This window comes from Polyodon spathula, chromosome 1, assembly GCF_017654505.1.
Source record: "Polyodon spathula isolate WHYD16114869_AA chromosome 1, ASM1765450v1, whole genome shotgun sequence".
NCBI classification, from domain to species: domain Eukaryota; kingdom Metazoa; phylum Chordata; class Actinopteri; order Acipenseriformes; family Polyodontidae; genus Polyodon; species Polyodon spathula.
Genome location: NC_054534.1, coordinates 61,966,388 through 61,985,428, shown reverse-complemented (window position 1 = coordinate 61,985,428; position 19,041 = coordinate 61,966,388). Strand labels below are relative to the sequence as shown.

Below are 19,041 nucleotides of genomic sequence, written 5' to 3'. Positions count from 1 at the left end.
GGGGCGGTTGTTTGCAGGCGGAGGAAAAGACAAACAAAGCTTCGCAATAGATGTTAAGGGCAAGGTGATTGCTGCAGACGGGAGTGTTGATGCCCTTGTTGACTTTGTTGTTTAAAAAGTCTGGAGACAAGCCGATCTTTATAATGGAGACGCAGCGGAGGTTGAATAATGACTGCCGATGCAGCTGCTGTATCGAGAAAGAAAGAAGCTGAAGGACGGAAAAAAATCTGTGAGTCGGACGAGAGAACGAGAAGACAAAGTTTAGACATTAGTAAAGAGAGAAAGTTTAAGCACGTTTGACGGAGTCTGAGCGATTGCTAGAAAGTGAAAACACTAGATGAGAAAACAAACTGAAAACGCAGCGAGCTTTGTGAGATTCAGACTTAAATAGGAAATAGGAGAAGATTGACAGGCAAAGCAGGATGGAGCCCTGGATCTCATCCCCCTGAAATAACGCTCAGAGGATAACTGCTTGTGCGTTCCAACTCTAATCATAAGATTCCAAAACTGATATGATAGACCTGTATTGTTTACTATGAAGTGTATATATGTGTGTGTGTGTGTGTGTGTGTGTGTGTGTGTGTGTATATATATATATACACATTAGGGGTCTACCTAAATTGCGATTTTGCTTATTTTCGCAGAAATCATGAAATTGAGGGGTCACCAAGAAATTCACCTCTTTTAGGGGCCAATGCATACAAACAAGTACGGAGAGGAAAAAAAAAAAAAACCTTGTTTAAATGAACTACTGCACAACGCAAGCGATGCAAACTACATATCCTTCTTCTGTAGATAGCCCTTTTTTATTCCTTTGCCATCCTGTGTGCAGTGCACTTAAGCAAAAAACAAACAAACAAAAAACGTGCACAAATAACATTTACAAAAAAAATTCTCCAAAGCGGTTAACGTTCTTGTTTACTATTCAGATGACAATGAAGTTTTAATCAGCCTATCAGTGCGTCTTTACTGCTTTTCTGTGACTTGTAATGTGCAGTTGGGGGTAGGACTGTGGGGGGTGGGAAGTTGGTGCTGTATTAGGTTGTTAAAATGTAGTTTTCATCATTGGAGGTATAATATTAGAAATGGATGGCTGTCACAAAGACGGCTGCAGTGGGTGACGTCAGACCAGAAACCAGGAACCAGGAAATAAACAACAGAGGTGGATTTTGGGATGAAACTGTCATCCCCAACCTCCTCCTGCTGTTGCTGTGGCTGCTGCAGCAGATTTTTCCTGCCCCTCCTCCTCACCTTCCTCTTCTGGGCCGGTTCTTCCTCCTCCTCTTGGAAGGGGCAGACAGCCACTATGTACCCATACATCCCGCAGGCAAAGCACCAGCCTTGGTCCTCCAGACCACTGAGGAGCTTCTCCAGCTCCGTGCAGCCATCTCTCCAGCCTTCATTTTCTCCCTCTTATTTTATTTATTTATTTGAAAAAAAAAAAAAAAACACTTTAGCTCTCCGCTCTGGTCTGCGTCTAGACAGCTGCAGTGGGTGACGTCAGACCAGAAACCAGGAACCAGGAAATAAACAACAGAGGTGGAGTTTGGTGAAGCTGAGCGAATGGTCTCGCTCAGCATTTAATAATGAACAGACAGACAGAAAATAAAAGGTTGTAAGACAAACAAGACACAGGACACGGCACTCGTAGCCAAAACAAAAAGACAAACAAAACGGACTATACAGACAAAACACGGTGAGCTTCTATTTTAACTATTATTATTATTATTATTACCTCTGTCTCCAATCCCGTTCTCCACTCACCGAACACACAACCCCGAGTGAGTGAAAACATGCTGCTTTTATGCAGCTGTACCGAGACTCGATTGCTAATCAATCATTCAATTGGAGTCTCGGTACAACTGACGTGAATTAATAAAGTGCAATTCCCCGTGCTCACATATTGTTACTTTTTACTTGCATGTGAAGTGCTGTGCAATCCTTGTGCCTAAATACAAATATACATTTTAAACACTTGTGTTACACAGACCCGTTTATATCCCGGTACCAATGACTATACACCAACATTAACCACACAACATACAACACAAAATTACACCCCCCCCCGGGACGAACAGGCAACATACCTTGATGGCCCCCCCCCCCCCCCTTGTGCACAGCACACATGGCCTCAGTTTGCCACCTCCCCCCTTAAAATCCCTAAAAGTCTCACTCAAAGTCCTGGGCCAAGAACAGGGACTTTAAGGTGGTTGATGGGGGACCAGCAGGCATTCACCCTCTGCTGGTGGAGGGGACGACCAGCAGGCATTCACCCTCTGCTGGTGGACAGGGACTTTGGCATTCATCCTCTGCTGGTGGAGGTGGTGAGGCAGAGGCAGCACCTGCTGCTCTGCTCCTGCCGGTGGAAGTGGACCTCCGTTCGTCAGAGGACGCGGCTTCACTGTTTGACCTTCTCCGTCGAGGACGACAGAGCGACGAGGACGCTACCTCCACCGCCTCCACAAATCAGAGGGACCGGACCCTCGTCGCACCCTGGGACTTACAGGGGGATGGACCACGCGTATGACAGGGGACTGGTGCGGCCCTCCCTCACTTGCCGTGGACTGGTGCGGTTCTCCCTCACTTGCAGGGGACTGGTACGGCTCTCACTTGCAGGGGGCTGGTGCGGCACTCCCTCACTTGCAGGGGAAGGTGGTGGAGGCAGAGGAAACACCTCCTCTCCTCCAGGTGGTGACGGTAGGGGAAGTGATACCAGCAGGCACTCACTATCTGCTGGTGGAGATGGGGACAGCAGGCATTCTTCCTCTGCTGGAGATTCCCACGCAGTCCCCCTGTCTGGGCGCTGGACGCTCACGGTCCGCCCTGTCTGGGCGCTGGATGCTCATGGTCCTCTCTGCGCTGGACACATGGGCTCCTCCCACACAGGCATTACTTCCGCCTCTATATATTGCGTGGGGCAGATGGCCAACGTGTGCCCATATGCCCCTCCACTGCGAGGTTCTTTAAAAAAACCTCCCAACTGTCATCCCCAACCTCCTCCTGCTGTTGCTGCGGCTGCTGCAGCAGATTTTTCCTGCCCCTCCTCCTCACCTTCCTCTCCTGGGCCGGTTCCTCCTCCTCCTCTTGGAAGGGGCAGACAGCCACTATGTACCCGTACATCCTGCAGGCAAAGCACCAGCCTTGGTCCTCCAGACCACTGAGGAGCTCCTCCAGCTCCATGCAGCCATCTCTCCAGCCTTCCATTCTTAAAAAAAAAAAAAATTTATTTATTTAAAAAAAAAAAAAAAAACACTTTAGCTTCCGCTCTGGTCTGCGTCTAGACAGCTGCAGTGGGTGACGTCAGACCAGAAACCAGGAACCAGGAAATAAACAACAGAGGTGGACTTTGGTGAAGCTGAGCGAATGGTCTCGCTCAGCATTTAATAATGAACAAGCAGACAGAAAATAAAAGGTTGTAAGACAAACAAGACACAGGGCACGGCACTCGTAATCAAAACAAAAAGACAAACAAAACAGATTATACAGACAAAACACGGTGAGCTTCTATTTTAACTATTATTATTATTACAATTACCTATTATAATTATTCCAATCCCGTTCTCCACTCACCAAACACACAACTCCGAGTGAGTGAAAACATGCTGCTTTTATGCAGCTGTACCGAGACTTGATTGCTAATCAGTCATTCAGTTGGAGTCGCAGTACAACTGCATGTGAATTAATAAAGTGCAATTCCCCGTGATCCCTTATTATTACTTTTTACTTGCACGTGAAGTGCTGTGCAATCCTACTGCCTAAATACAAATATACATTTTAAACATTCATGTTACACAGACCCGTTTATATCCCGTGTACACAACATACAACACAAAATACACACATTGCCACAATGACAAAAAAAGCAAAGTGTGTTTCGGCTGATATCATTTCAAGATATTTCCCAAAGAAACTACATGCAGATTGAGGTAATTGTTTTGCATATCTTAATGTGTCTGGAGAAAATACGATCGATCATTATTTAGCTTTAGAATGACACGTTAAACAAAAGGCTACTACAGAGGCTGCTGAATGGAACGTAAAACAAACAGCTTTCAGAAACCAAACTGGAAAGTCAGCCCAGACAAAAAGTATTCTTGTCTGCAAGTTAAGTCAGAACTAAAACGATCTAGCACAGCTACCTCACTTCAACCTGCTGCTTACTTTTTCGCAGTTGGAATTTTAGATCCAAATAGCCACGTTTTCTTTGTTTTGACACGGTACTAATAAAATACATTATTGGATGGGACAAATAAAATGACAACAAACGTGCTGCATACATTGCCTTTATTAAAGAATGGGAGATGCCCTTGGGTAACCGAGTTTTGTTGCTCTTTCTAATCGATTTCCACATCTGTATAATTTGGCAAAACTTTGCCTTAACTTCCAACCAATTCAGTGGATGCAGAACATGCAATCTCATGTATGGGCAAGTCAACTGCAGGGGGTGCTGCGTGCCTGCCTTTAACAAATGACAGCACTCTGTTTTAGTAAGGAAGCAAGTACCACCATTTCTAGGCTATGTAGTGTTCTGAAATACTGTCTACTTAGGTTTATTTAATGTTTAAACAGGTCAGCGAAATGTCTGCGAAATCCTAATTTTATTCTGCAACCTACCTGTGAAAAATACATAAACTTACCGTGATTTAAGTAGACCCCTATATATAATATATGTGTTTATATAAGATATGTGTATATAGAAATATGTGTGTTCTTGTTAGTATCTACTGTTAAACCACCAGCGAGCTACAAGTAGCTCACGATCAACGTGTTGGCGACCCATGCACTAATATTGGATGTTTATTAAATTGGATAAAAAGGATATGTTCATCAAAATCACAAGAAACATTCATTAACAAAAGTCCAGAGCATTATTTAATCTAAAAAAATCTTATTATTTATTTATTTATTTTCCATTTTCACAGGGTAAAATGCAACATGCAGCAATGCATTTTTTTTTTTTTTTGTCATTCAGAATTTGCACTTTTGTAAGACACAAATCAATAAAAATAATAAGTCCCGAATGCATTATTTGTGCAATTGATTCATGTATTACCAAAAGGCATAGCCTAGTTGCTATCCAGCGACATCAGAGTTCACTGAAAAGCATGCTCTCCATTATGTTGCACTAATTGTATTTACTGTGCTGTAGAGAGATAATCAGTGCTTGCTCCAAACCTGCTGCCCTGCTTTAATAAAAGGAATTAACACCGCAGAAACTGAACACCACCAAGAATATGATGTTATGAGTCTGATTAATGCAGCGCACTCAAAATCAAACAAACCACACAGATCATTAGCTAACAGCTTTGTGAGCCGCGTAAGAAAGTTCAGTTAACCAGAATTAAGAAACACAGTCTGATAATAGGCACTAATCTAAATTCTATGGTCCTTTGCTGAATTACTTATTTTATACTTGCATTACCTTTTTTTTTTTTTCACTAGGCAATGGGCAATGCACAGTACTGGTAATTGAAATGCATATGTCTTTGGTGCTAATAAAATGCACCGATATAAAGTAATTGAATCTAAAGGATGGTGATTCCTATTACTAGCCAATTATCATCATTATGGTTTAATGTAAAATAGTTACTCTGCTTTTCTCTGTTATAGTGACTAACCTTTAACAGCATGGCCCTAGGGTTATGTAGCATTGATTCCCAGTCAAAATCCGGTGTGGATTGCTGGAATCAAATACTTGAGAGTAACCCTTACAGGAAAGCTTGCAAGTTGGATATTACCCCTGGATACAGCTATATCGGGTCTGGAGGCTGAATACTTCCTGGCCAACAGAACTGCAGCCTCTTACAAAGAAACCATTGTTCTCTCTCCCGAGTTCTGCCTTGCTTAAGAAAACTGCCATGATCACAGAGCTGCTACCTGTTATTATGTTGGAAAATGCAGAATGGTATCAAATCAATACATACTTGTAAAATACTGTACTTCTTGTCAGTTGAAATACACCCAGATGGACAGCACCGAACTACTAGCCAATTAATAGGTGCACTTGGTAATCTAGTGATTGCATGGCATTTCTAACATCACTGCCAAATGAACTCTGTCAAGTGTGATTAAAGTAAGATAGCAATAACACTTTGTACAGTATCATTATTTCATTAGTCTTTGTATTTTTTTTTTTTTATTCTGATTGAGTCCCAACTAGTTTGCCTACCCGCTTTCAAAAATGTCTTCTGCTAGACTGTTCAAAGAGATTGGATATGGTACACTTGTTGTTAGCAACACTGTCATTTCAGAAGCAAAAATCCAGTTTACAATTTCAAACCATTTTTTAAGGCAGCTTAAAAAACGTCTGGCCCCCCACTCACAGTTTATTTGGTCTAATTTAATAAGGCTTTTTTTTTTTTTCATTATTTTTTCAACCTATGGTCAAAATAAACAATACTGATATCACTAGATTGTGTGATATATTTAAGTTCTCACGGGACAGTTTTAATACTTATGTTCTCATGTGAGTGTGACCTCCTAACATGCTGAGGGTTATTGGGTCAGGCTGCTAGCGAGACAAATACGAGAAAACAGTACACACAGGAGAGTCCCTGTAATTGTTTTTAATTTTCTTCTGTTTGTCCTGTTACTGTCATAACTCGTTTAGAATGCTGAGAGCTGTGTGAGCCTCAAATGGAAATGGTTTTTGAATTGGATAAACAAGCAAGGTTGTACATGCCATTTCAAAAATTAACTTTCTTGTACAAACTGCTAGAACATGAGATTTAGAAATATCATGCATCATGTATTTGAGGTTAACACCTAAAATGTAAAATGGGAGTGTTAACAGTAGCACACTGGAAACTAAAACTGCAGGCATAGCCACTTTAGTGAAGGTCCCTTTATAGTTATGTGACTGGGGAGGATTTTTATTAGCACCTACACTTTGCAACACTGCTGCTGTTTGTAACCATATAGAACACATTAAAAAAAAAAAAAAAAAAAACCATACCCAACAGATGATGTTAAACTGTTTATATAACAGATAGTTTCATGTGACAGTGAAAGGATGTACTGATGCTTAACTAGGGTAATAAAAAATCAAGTTCAAACATCAGCTTGATTGTTTCAATTAAAGGTACTTCGAAAGCATTATACCGTTTTCTGTGTGGGTTTTCTGAAACCCATTGTGTAATTGTGTTTCCAAATGTGGTAAAAATGAAAACCTTCCTGTCATTTCAGTTGCTCTGTAATACATTATAACCACAAAGTCATTATCAACTTGCATGCTTCCTTGCATTCATCTTCCAACTGTAAAAAACAAAATGGGTAGTAGTAATTAACCTAAAATACTTCATGTTCAATTTATAACTGAGTATTTATTTGTTAAAATCTATTAGTGCTTATTCATGATGAATACATTTTAGGGTTCAGTGAAACATGACAATCTGGCTTTTTTTTTTTTTTTTTTTTTTAAATACCCAATAATATCTGTACATTAATGAACAAAAAGCTGTGGTATGCAGCAACACTTTTTAATCTTAGTCTGTGTTCACACTGGGTCTGTTTAGAGAGTTTGGGCCACACTTGGTACGGTTCAGTAAATTTGGTGTGAACAACAAAGTCCGCTTGAGAAACGCACCAAGTCTGGTTCGCTTGCTAAACATCAATGTGAACAACAGCTGGACTCGGTCCTTTTTACGTACGAAACGAACTACACAAGGTAACGGAACTAGGAAGTAAACATTTTGCGGTTTAGTTCATATTCTGAGGAAGCAAGTAGAGCAAAAAACACAAAATGTTTTGGGGAACTACATTAGGGTTACCAGACTTTACAGGAAAATTGGAGATAATCAGTTTTCAGTCTTTTATTTTCAGTCTTCAGTCTTTTGTTATAGAGTTTAAAGTACAAAACTAACAACGTGTTTAGCAAATTAATAGCAGAGTAATGTACTCGGTTGTGTGTTAGCACCATTCAAAAATAAAATAAACAATCTTATGGATTATTTATTTAATCATTCTGATTATGTGTGACCCTATTTTTTTTTCTAATTTAGTCGTCGTCAATGGTTTTCCCCCTATTTGGAATGCCCAATAATTGTTTTTATCCCGGTTCACAACTGCAACCCCCCGGCGACTCGGGAAACGGAGGCTGGAGCACTCGTCCTCCGAAACGTGCTCCTGCCAATCCATCATTTTACACACTGTGGATCCACAGCGAGGCCGCCAGACCTATAGTGCCGGAGGACAACACAGATCTGAATGGCTCCCATGCAGACCCGCAGGCACCCTATCACTGGTGCGCGATGAACCGTGGATTGCCCTGCCGACCTAAGCCCTCCCTACCCGTATGGTGCTCGCCCAATTGTGCACCGCCCCCTAGGAACCCCCAGTCACGGTCGGCAGTGACATAGCCTGGATTCGAATCAAGCGATGTCCCTGCTATATTGATAGTTGAAGTCTGTTTGAAACGGACCCAGTGTGAATGCAGCCTTAAACCCAAGATTAAAATAACTATATAAACCTTATAAAAAGGCATTTTAGGTTAACTTGAGAAACACTTTCAAAATAGTTGGACAGGATATACTGTATGTCATGCAAATAGTTAACTTTGTTTGTATATGAAAATTTGAAAAACAAGTTTATGCAGTTTTCTGAAAACTGTGACAACGAACAAATCAAATGATCTTTTTTTAAATATAATTCACATCTTAAGCTTACATTTTTTTTTAGTTTCCACAATCAAATAAAAAAAAAACAGCTTAGCTATATGCCGTAAATATAGTTCAAGTAAAAAAAACGTTTCGTTTTTTAAGGCAGCCCAGCCCGTTTGCCAGAAAATGACAGCCTGTAATTCTGGTTTTTGAAAATATGTAGAGCTGTGTGGATGGAGTAGCAGAGCGTAATGGAATTGCTGTTTTATTTTGGGGGGGAGCATAGACTGGGATAAGTTATCAATGTCTGTGGGTTCCACTTTGTCCCACACAGCTGCGGGTTGGGTGTGTCGTTTCCTTAAGATCAGCACTATGGCAATAAATTAGAATAGTAGCAGAAAATGTATTGGTGGTTGGTCAAATGTGAACAACTATCTCAAGTTTCAAGTTAAATTAAACTTGACTTGGGAACTTCTCTACGGGATTGGTTTTTGGTGAAGAGTGCCCACAGTGGACTACTGAAATAGTGGTCACGGTCATGCAAGAGGAGGCCTTGTTTTATTGCTCTCTGCTGTGTCTCTAGTTTATCTCCATAAACTATATAATATATAATACTATATCATTCCTGATGATAGAAAAAGTCTCTTCAACCAATAGTGTCTCATTTGACCTACATATGCTATATCTAAAAGCTTAAAACAAAGTCATCTATCATCTCACTGAATTTTAATCAAAGGAAAAGTATTTGAAGCATTAATTAAAATATGCAAGACATTAAAGGTTTTTTGTTCTTAGATTAATTATACAGCATGTGTTGGTAGTGAAAACCATACCCAGGAACCTATAATTTTTCTCAACTGTTAATATTTCTGTTTAAAAATAGAATACATAAAAATACAGTAGGAATTGCCAAAAGAAAAACTAAACAAGAAATAACATTTCCTTGTAGCAATATACAAAGCTGAATCTTAAGGTAATTTGATAGTTGTTTTTATTATATGTCTTTGCTCTTAATCACTTCACTGTCATCCTGTGTTTATTAATGTTTATAGGCAACACAGAGTTTGGAGCTGTATCAGTAGCTTATTCCTTGGAAATGTCAGCTTTCCTTGAAATTGTGGAATGCTTTATTGATACCATTGTTACTTTTAGATGCCTATTGAGGGGTAAGATGGCCTTTCAGCAACAATTTCACACTCTTCTCCCAAGAAGTCAAACAGAGATCCATCCTCTAATAGCAAGTTATGTTTGTATGCTACAGATTATCAGGCTGAAACATGTCTCTGGCAATGGAACGTGAAACAAGCAACGGTCGAACAAGGTTCCAGCTGTCCATATGTTGAATGGATACGGACAATTGGAGCCTTGTCACATATTCTAAATCACTGTGCTGCCTTGCAGATTTAAAAGAATCGGTAGCCATCTTGCTTACAGTTACAGATGTACAGTAACTGTAAAACTGAGTGACCAATTATCGGCAAAAAAAATCCTAAAGTAGTAAGTAGACATGCCAATTTGGATGAAGAACAATTAAATGAACTGGAAGATAACAAAACAGAAAAATACCCCAACAAATCAAAACAAAATCACTGTCTTTATACTCACTCAGAGACACTTCTGCATATTATCCACCCCTCCTGAGACAGACCTTGAACAAATCTGAGATGATGTTAAATATATTTTTATTTCTCGTGTCTGTTCTGCTCAAACAATGTGTCAAAACAAAACTTGGTTTCGTCTCAACTCCGCCCCCTGGTGTATTTTTTCAGTGGTAATGTGCACAATATAAAAAATAAAGATGTACTTTCTTTTACATGTTTTAATTGAATCAATGTACTCAGCTTAACTCAGTGTGTAGTTCAAAGTTATACATGGGACTACTTTATTGGGGTAAGGATATTAAAAAAAACAAAAAAACAACTAATAATTTTTTGCCCTAAACGTGATTTATGCTTTTTCTTTTTTTTTCTTCTTCAAATCCACTGTTTTATCTGGATTATGAATGTAATAAGGCCCTTCAGGGCATCCATATATGGTGAATATATGGACTTCGTCTCCTGCCTCACAACGCCCCGAGGCGTTCATTATATTTGATGTATACAAATGCCCTATCGGACCTTATTGCATATATATATATATATATATATATACCGTATTCTTTTGAAATATAAGAATACGGTATATATATATATTTAATACACTGTCCACATTTCCCACACTTAATTTGGGAAGAAAATAAAACATCAAATAAACAAAATGCATTTACAAAGATACAAACCCAATTACGCATATAAGAGCCATTATACAAAGGGGCCAAGTCAAATAAATTTCTTGGATGTGTTTACTTTTTCTTGTTAACTAATAAAAATTTTTCGAGCACCGGTGTTGGCTGGGTGTTGAAAACAGGACATGTTGAATTTGTGACAAATGTTTTTTGCTTGAGCAAATCTGGATGGACAGAAAGCTGATTGCACGGGTAACTGCAATTCCACATTTTGACGTCACAAAGGTGCAATCCGAGGTTGTTTTTTAAATTTTCTTTTAGCATGGGCCAAAGTGTAAATATTGCTACTTGGGTACACCCATGTAATATATATATATATATATATATATATATATATATATATATATATATATATATATATATAAAAAGATATATGAAAAAGACCTAGGAGTTTTTGTTGACTTCATGTCAACAAAAGTCTTCATCTAGTCTTCATCTAGGCAATGTGGGGAAGCTATAAAAAAGACTAACAAGATGCTCAGATACATTGTGAAAAGTGTTGAATTTAAATCAACGGAAGTAATGTTAAAACTGTACAACTAGTAAGACCTCATCTTGAATATTGTGTGCAGTTCTGGTCACCTTGCTATAAAAAAGATATTGCTGCTCTAGAAAGAATGCAAAGAAGAGCGACCAGAATTATTCCGAGCTTAAAAGGCATGTCATATGCAGACAGGCTAAAAGAATTGAATCTGTTCAGTCTTGAACAAAGAAGACTATGTGGCGACCAAATTCAAGCATTCAAAATTCTAAAAGGTATTGACAGTGTCGACCCAAGGGAATTTTTCAGCCTGAAAAAAGAAACAAGGACCAGGGGTCACAAATGGAGATTAGACAAAGGGGCTTTCAGAACAGAAAATAGGAGGCACTTTTTTACACAGAGAATTGTGAGGGTCTGGAATCAACTCCCCAGTAATGTTGTTGAAGCTGACACCCTGGGATCCTTCAAGAAGTTGCTTGATGAGATTCTGGGATCAATAAGCTACTAACAACCATATATATATATATATATATATATATATATATATATATATATATATATATATATATATATATATATATATTTATTTATTTAGCTCAAAGAGCCAGCTGCCCAACGTTTCGATATGTTGTACATATCTTTCTCAAGGGAGCCTGTGTTTGAATCAAAACATTGGAGGTATTTATAGGTGTTTGACAGCATGACAACTACTTGTTATTGCTTATATTCAAATCCATGATTTATTCCTACATATACTTATATATACACAGTGCCTACAGAAAGTCTACACCCCATTTCAAAATCTTCACCTTTTGTCGCTTTATAGCCTGGAATTAAAATGCATCTATTATATTATATATATATATATATATATATATATCCTACCCCACAACTTCCAAGTGAAAAAAAAAAAATATTCTAGAAATTTGTAGAAAATAAATTAAAAATAAAAACTGAAATAGTTTGGTTGGATAAGTGTCCACTCTCCTTGTAATAGCAATCCTAAATTAGCTCAGGTGTAACCAGTCGCCTTCAAAATCACACACCAAGTTAAGTGACAGCCACTTGTGTTTTAAATTGTAGTGATTCACATGATTTCAGGATAAATTCAGCAGTTCCTTTAGGTTCCCTCTGCTGGGTAGTGCATTTCAAAGCAAAGACTCAATCATTAGCACCAAGACGCTTTCACAAGAACTCCGGGACAAAGTTGTTGAAAGGCAGATATAACAAATATTAAAGGCTACCAAGAGGCCAATGGCAACTTTGCAAGAGCTACAGGCTTTTATGGCCAAGACTGGTCAAAGTGTGCATGTGCCAACAATATCCCAAGCATTCCACAAATCTGCCTTGTATGGTAGGGTGACAAGAAGAAAGCCATTGCTCAAGAAAGCCCACCTTGAATCCCATTTGAAGTATGCAAAAAAACACTTGGGAGATTTTGTAGCCATGTGTCAAAAAGTTTTGTGGTCTGACAAGTCTAAAATGGAACTTTTTGGCCTAAATGCAAAGCGTTATGTTTGGTGCAAACCCAACACAGCTCATCACTCAAAGAACACCATCCTTACTGTGAAGCATGGTGGTGGCAGCATCATGTTATGGTGATGTTTCTCATCGGCAGGCACTGGGACACTTGTCAGGATAGAAGGGAAAATGAATGGAGCAAAATACAGAGAAAATACAGAGAAGCCAAAGCTACACTAGAGTGGCTAAGGAACAAAAAGGTAAATGTTCTTGAGTGGCCCAATCAGAGCCCCGACCTAAATCCAATTGAAGATTTGTGGCATGATTTGAAGATTGCTGTCCATCAATGCTCCCCAAGGAACTTGATAGAGCTGGAATAGTTTTGTAAAGAAGAATGGTCAAGTATTGCCAAATCTCGGTGTGCAAAGTTGGACCTATTTCAGAGACCATTTTCAACAGACACACAGCTGTAATTGCTTCCAAAGGTGCTTCCACCAAGTATTAACTCCAGAGGGGGGTGTGGGGTTTGGGGGGTGGAGACTTATCCAATTCTGTTCTTTCAGTTTTGTATTTTTAATGTATAATTTTTCTCAGTAAATTTTTTTTTCCCCTTAACACTGTAGTATGGTGTGTAGATAAATGGAAAAAAAAATCCTCATTTAAATACATGAAAGTCTGAGGCACTGACACAACTAAATATGAAAAAAAGTTCAAGGGGGCTTAGACTTTCTATAGGTACTGTGTGTGTGTGTGAGTGTGTATATATATATATATATATATATATATATATATATATATATATATACACACACACACACACACACACACACACACACACACACACACACACACACACACACATACACTAGACCCATGGGCTGCCCAAAAATTAATGGTCTGGGACGGGTCCAGAAAAAAAATGATGGGCCCATAGCTAAATAATTAAAGTCTTAAAATTTACATCTTTATGCATTTACGTCGACATTCGTGTTCATGGAGAATTTAAAAATAAATACGCAAATAAATAAAATAAAAATAAAATAATGTTGAGCACATTAAGTAAGTGTGCTTCCTTCTTGGAATGAAGTATTTTCTTGGCAGAGTTTGCAAATTCCGTTTTCTCCTGCTTGGTAAAGAAATTCCACTTAATGCTTTGCTTGGATACCATCGTTATGTATTCACAAGACAGAGTTTAGTGATCAGGAACGGCACTTTATTGTTACAACCAAACAGACGCACATGTCCCATTAACTCTTTTACGACTGCCGTCAAAACCCAGCTGCCTCCATTTACAGTAGCTATTGTGGCAGTTCATAGTGTAGTAGTGGTGCTGTATTGCTGCATTCGTTTTAAAACTGAACATAACAGCCATGTTAATGTGGCGTGCACGGAGGAAGGCAGCAGCAGGGTGATGTAATCATATACAAGGACATAAGCCTGATATACGCTCCTTGCATAATTGCCCGGCAATGCAGACCAATGTGTACTGCACAGGGTAAACACCAATGGGATTGTAGTCCCAACTAATGACACAATATCTGACCCACAATAATACATGTCACCAGTCCTGGGTGCGTGCAGTGGTGCTCGTGGTGGGTGATACACGTTATTTAGTTACTGATGTTGGTTTGCTGTTCCGGCTTAGTGTTGGCCCTAGGCGACAGCTCCGGAACTATGCTAGCTGTCTGGTAATGTGCAAGACAAGACAAGACAATTACAGCACAAAACAAACAAAACAAACACTTACTGTACTTTATGAAATAGGAATGGGCAACCGCCAACGGGCAACCGCCTCTCCAATCTGCGGTTGCCACATCCTTTTTCTTCTGGGTGAATGCGTTATTGCAACAGAGTCTCTCCCGCTTCCAGACTGGCCAACTTGAACCCGGGGAACGAGCTGTCAGACCACCCCGTCCACGGATCTTAGCATTCTCGCTGCTTAGCATCCTCACAGGTTGGGAGGGAGATTTACAACCAAGAATCATTGTATTGATGTCACAGCACTATATAGTATTTACATATGTGTCATGCACTTAACATTAATATATGTGATTTTTTTTTTTTTTTTTTTTTTTTATTAAATCATTACCCGAAAAATCTGGGTACCTGGTTCCACATTTTCTACCCGTGCCGACCTCTAATATATACACACACAAACACACAATTGGTCATGCTTGCCTTTTATTTAATTGATAGAAGGGTTTTAGTCCTGTATTATTATTTTTGTTTGTGCATTTGTTCATTATTTTTGACTGCAAGCCACATCCGAGAGGAATAAAGAAAGGAATGTAGCCTTCCAATCCCATACACCCCACTCCTTGAACAGATGTGGTGCTGGAGCAAGGAAAAAAATGCTGTTGAGGCTTTGCTGAGGACAGTGTATCAAACAATGGAAAATCATCCAGGGAGCCTGGTGTCAGGGTGGAAAAGTCATCAGCTGATATGAAAGTGCCCTTGTTTTCTCCTCATTCTGTTCTTGCTATATAACAGAACAGATGAGACAAATGATGTGAATTATTTACAACACTGAAAGCATACTATTGTTATTGGTGATGGCAGCAGCACAGTATTGAAGCAAGGATAAATGTGTCCTAATGCCTGACTCCTTAAAACATCAAAGAGCCCAGATCATAAAAACTATTTTAAAAAAATAAAATAAATAAAAACAAACACATGCAGAGGGGAGAATATCTAACTTTAAGATGTGAAAGGGAATGTTTCCTTTTATAACATTTATTTACAAAAAGCTGGTTTGAAGGAATCTCAGTTAATATTTAGCACAGTTTTTTTGAAATGTAATTATGGAACAAAGAAGCTCAGTAAGGAAGATTTGCTGTTTTTCCACAGGTAATCCTCCAAAGGAAATAATTGTAGCAAAGCACATCATTTAAATATAAAAATAATATGGGTCACTTCACAGTGATGTGATAGAGATGTATCTTTAAAACAGTTTTTACTGTAAAAAATACATAACTGAATCGTTCATCATACTTCATGTTAACCAGGAAATAATTATAAGGAATTACAGAGTTATTAAAGTAGTGATTTTGTAATGTTCCAGAATAATTATGTAGAAAGGTAGTATTCATTTTAAATTAGGTCTGGGGATGATAGTTGAGAGGACATATTTTAGTACTGCATAATGCCACTTGGAGAGTCAATGGTAAAAGTAATTCTCAGCAAAAACAACAACAAAAAAAAAGACTGTCAGTGTCTTGTGGTTAATGAAAACTGCCAGCTGTTGATGAAGCGAATAAGTTTAACATTTTTATTGGTTCGCTGGTATCACAGATCGCATTAGTATCTACAGTATAAGATCACATTAAGTGTTCCTAGCACTACAGCACATTTGGTAGAGCACAGTTCACGATCTCAAAAGCAGGCACCCATCATTAGGCAGAGTGGCAGTCCATGATAACCCAATTTAACCAGGTATTAAGATTCATCAGCCTGAGTAATGGTAGGCCATAACTACAGATCATCCTGAGCACTTCACCAAGTGTCATTTTTCCAGTTCACTTCACTTTTGATATATCTGAATCTATCACCTACTGGAGTGGAAATATCAGTCTTCTTCTGTTGCTTTTAATATGTTTTATGGGTGATTAGTTGTCTGAATTGTTACGTTTGCTAGAGAGAATACCTTTCTAAGAATGGAAATCAAAAAACTGTTGCTATGTTTGTTTATTGCTTGTTTAGATTGGTTTTTCTCTTTGATGCACCAAAGAATGAAAAAAAAAAAAAACAGTCAACATCCACAGCACCTGGTATTGTGCTTCTGATTACAATGATGTACTTACATGCAAGAAAAACAAAAAAAAAAACTGTTACAGTGCATCTTTCTTTTCTGGTCTGTTTCACTTATTTTATGGTTATACTGTACGTTCAGAGTTCTAACCTCATGTGTGCACAAGCTTACCTGATATTAACATAGCCTTTCTTACTTGCTCTTATTTTATTGACAAGAGATTTGTGTTTACAAATGTAATGTTACCTTGATAAACTGGATACTGGGATCATTTAGACAGTAATCTGATTTTCCCGTAAGCATTCCTCACAGCGATGACAGTCCACATGTTCTCTCGTCCCTTTGTCCTTATCAGCTGCTGTGAATGTTTACAAGATAATAAACGAAGAAGAACGAAAAAGGCAGCCTTGCCCTTTCCAGTGATGTGTGTTAACTGTTTTTTTCTTTTGGGATATAATGTATCATTCAAAAAAACTGTAGTTTCATAAGAACAAAAATTAAACAGACATTTTGCATTCTGCAAGGAAAGTATAAGTGCTAAAGTTTCCACAGTTGCTATAAAACAACTTTTCTTTTCCATGAAATGCATGTAAATTGCACTTCTCAGAGTACAGAACATGATAAATTTGGCCCAAAGAATGGAATTTCCAAAGAGCAGTTCAAAGCGTTAGCTCCCACAAAAGGGTGGTTTCTTAACACCATTAGTTAGACCAGTCATTCTGAACAGACTCTGTAAAAAAAAAAAAAAAAAAAAAAAAAAAAACAACTGTTCAGAATCCAAAAATTGGAGATGAGCTGTACAGAAAGTACCAAAACAACTATTAATCATTCTTTCCTTTCTGTATTAAAAAAAACGCCCAAACTTTTCATAAATTCTACTGGTTTGGCAATGTCATTAATCTCTTTGATCAGTGAAACAGATTCGTTAGAGAGGAAATATATGCAGGAAAACATTGGTTTCTCGTTAGCCTGATTGAAAAATCTGATTTGTTTATCAAAGTATTTGCAGAGCAGTGAAGCATCCTAGCCTGTGCCAGAGTGTAGGATGGCTTTTAACCAGGAAAGTTGTATCAAAATATTTTGACTCATTATGATACGGGGCGAGAGCAAAACATGTTGTACTAACACTGACGAAAGCAAAAAGGGTAACCAAAAAAAGGCTTTTAGGTGCAGATGTAAACATAACCAATACGTTCGTAATATGTCCAAACAAAAACACCCTTTTAGATTATTATTTTTTTAGTACTGCTCCTTTATTTTATTCAGTGCATTTTTTTTCTTCCTGGCGTGATAGTATTTTTGTGTTATTGTGGTTTAATTGTGTTTATTGTATTTATTCAAGTTATAAACTGTGATGTACCACAGTGAGGGCAAGTAATCAATCAAGATTTACATTTTCATATCTACCTTCCAAATCCGGAGTTCATGCATGCAGCTCTTTTCACATAAGACTCCACGGGGATTTGTGAATCCTTGAAGATTAAGTGCTCAGATTAGTCTTATCTGACCGCTGTCTGCTTTCTGTTTGACCAGGTAGACCTAAGCTGAATGCGGGGTGGAGATTCCAGTGAGCTAGACTGCTGTGGACACAGAATGCCTCAAGTATGGATGTGAAAGAACGCAGGCCTTACTGTTCGCTGACAAAGAGCAGGCGAGACAAAGAACGTCGTTACACCAACTCTGTGGATAGTGAGGAGTGTCGAGTGCCTACCCAAAAATCTTACAGCTCCAGTGAGACCCTCAAAGCTTTTGATCATGACTCTTCAAGGCTGCTGTATGAAAGCCGAGTGAAAGAAATGGTTCACATGGAGGCAGAGGAGTATACCCGGCAAGGTGAGCGGTACCTGAAATTTGTTTCGTTTTTGGACTGTGAGGCTGCATTCCACATTATTAATTGTGTACTGAGCTATGTTATTAAATGTCCTATTTCACTGTTGATTTTAGATGCTTAATACATTTGTTGTTATATTGTCAGAAGTATTACTAAGGAATGCAATGATCAAACTTGTAAATGAACTATTGTTCGAAAGATTATTGAAGGATTTGTTTACTGAAATCAAATTTAACCCAGTGGTATTAGAACCCCATCATAGGAAAAAAAACAAAAAAAAAACACCAATTTCAATGAGTAAGAAACTGCACTACTACTTCAATCCAGTAAATTAAACCTGGTTTGGTAATTTTTTTTTTTTTTTTTTTGGTTCTTCCTCCTTGAAGAAATAATGATAATAACAGATGTACACTTAATAGATCTAATATAGTCACATGATTGTTTTAGGAAACAGGGAATACAAGCAAGCAGTAACACATCAAATTAAATAACTTAAAATTGTTAATATATCTTATTAATTTAGAACCAACTATAAGTCATATTTAATAAGTAAATAATAGATAATGTGGTAAAGGAGTAATTATTGGGGTTGTATTAGAACTATTTTTAAAATGTTTGTTATGCACTCAAACTTAATAG

General features: G+C 38.2%; 1 protein-coding gene across 16 annotated transcripts in view; it reads left to right on the top strand.

Moving 5' to 3' along the window:
• LOC121320601 (teneurin-3-like) overlaps positions 1-19,041 on the top strand; it is a 280,613-nt gene that overhangs the window by 61,302 nt on the left and 200,270 nt on the right. For all 16 annotated transcript variants that reach the window (XM_041259216.1, XM_041259197.1, XM_041259160.1 and 13 more), the window contains exon 2: positions 18,105-18,404. In XM_041259216.1, coding sequence (XP_041115150.1) covers positions 18,176-18,404 — 229 coding nt within the window. In that variant the 5' untranslated portion in view covers positions 18,105-18,175. The remainder of the gene's footprint in view (positions 1-18,104; positions 18,405-19,041) is intronic.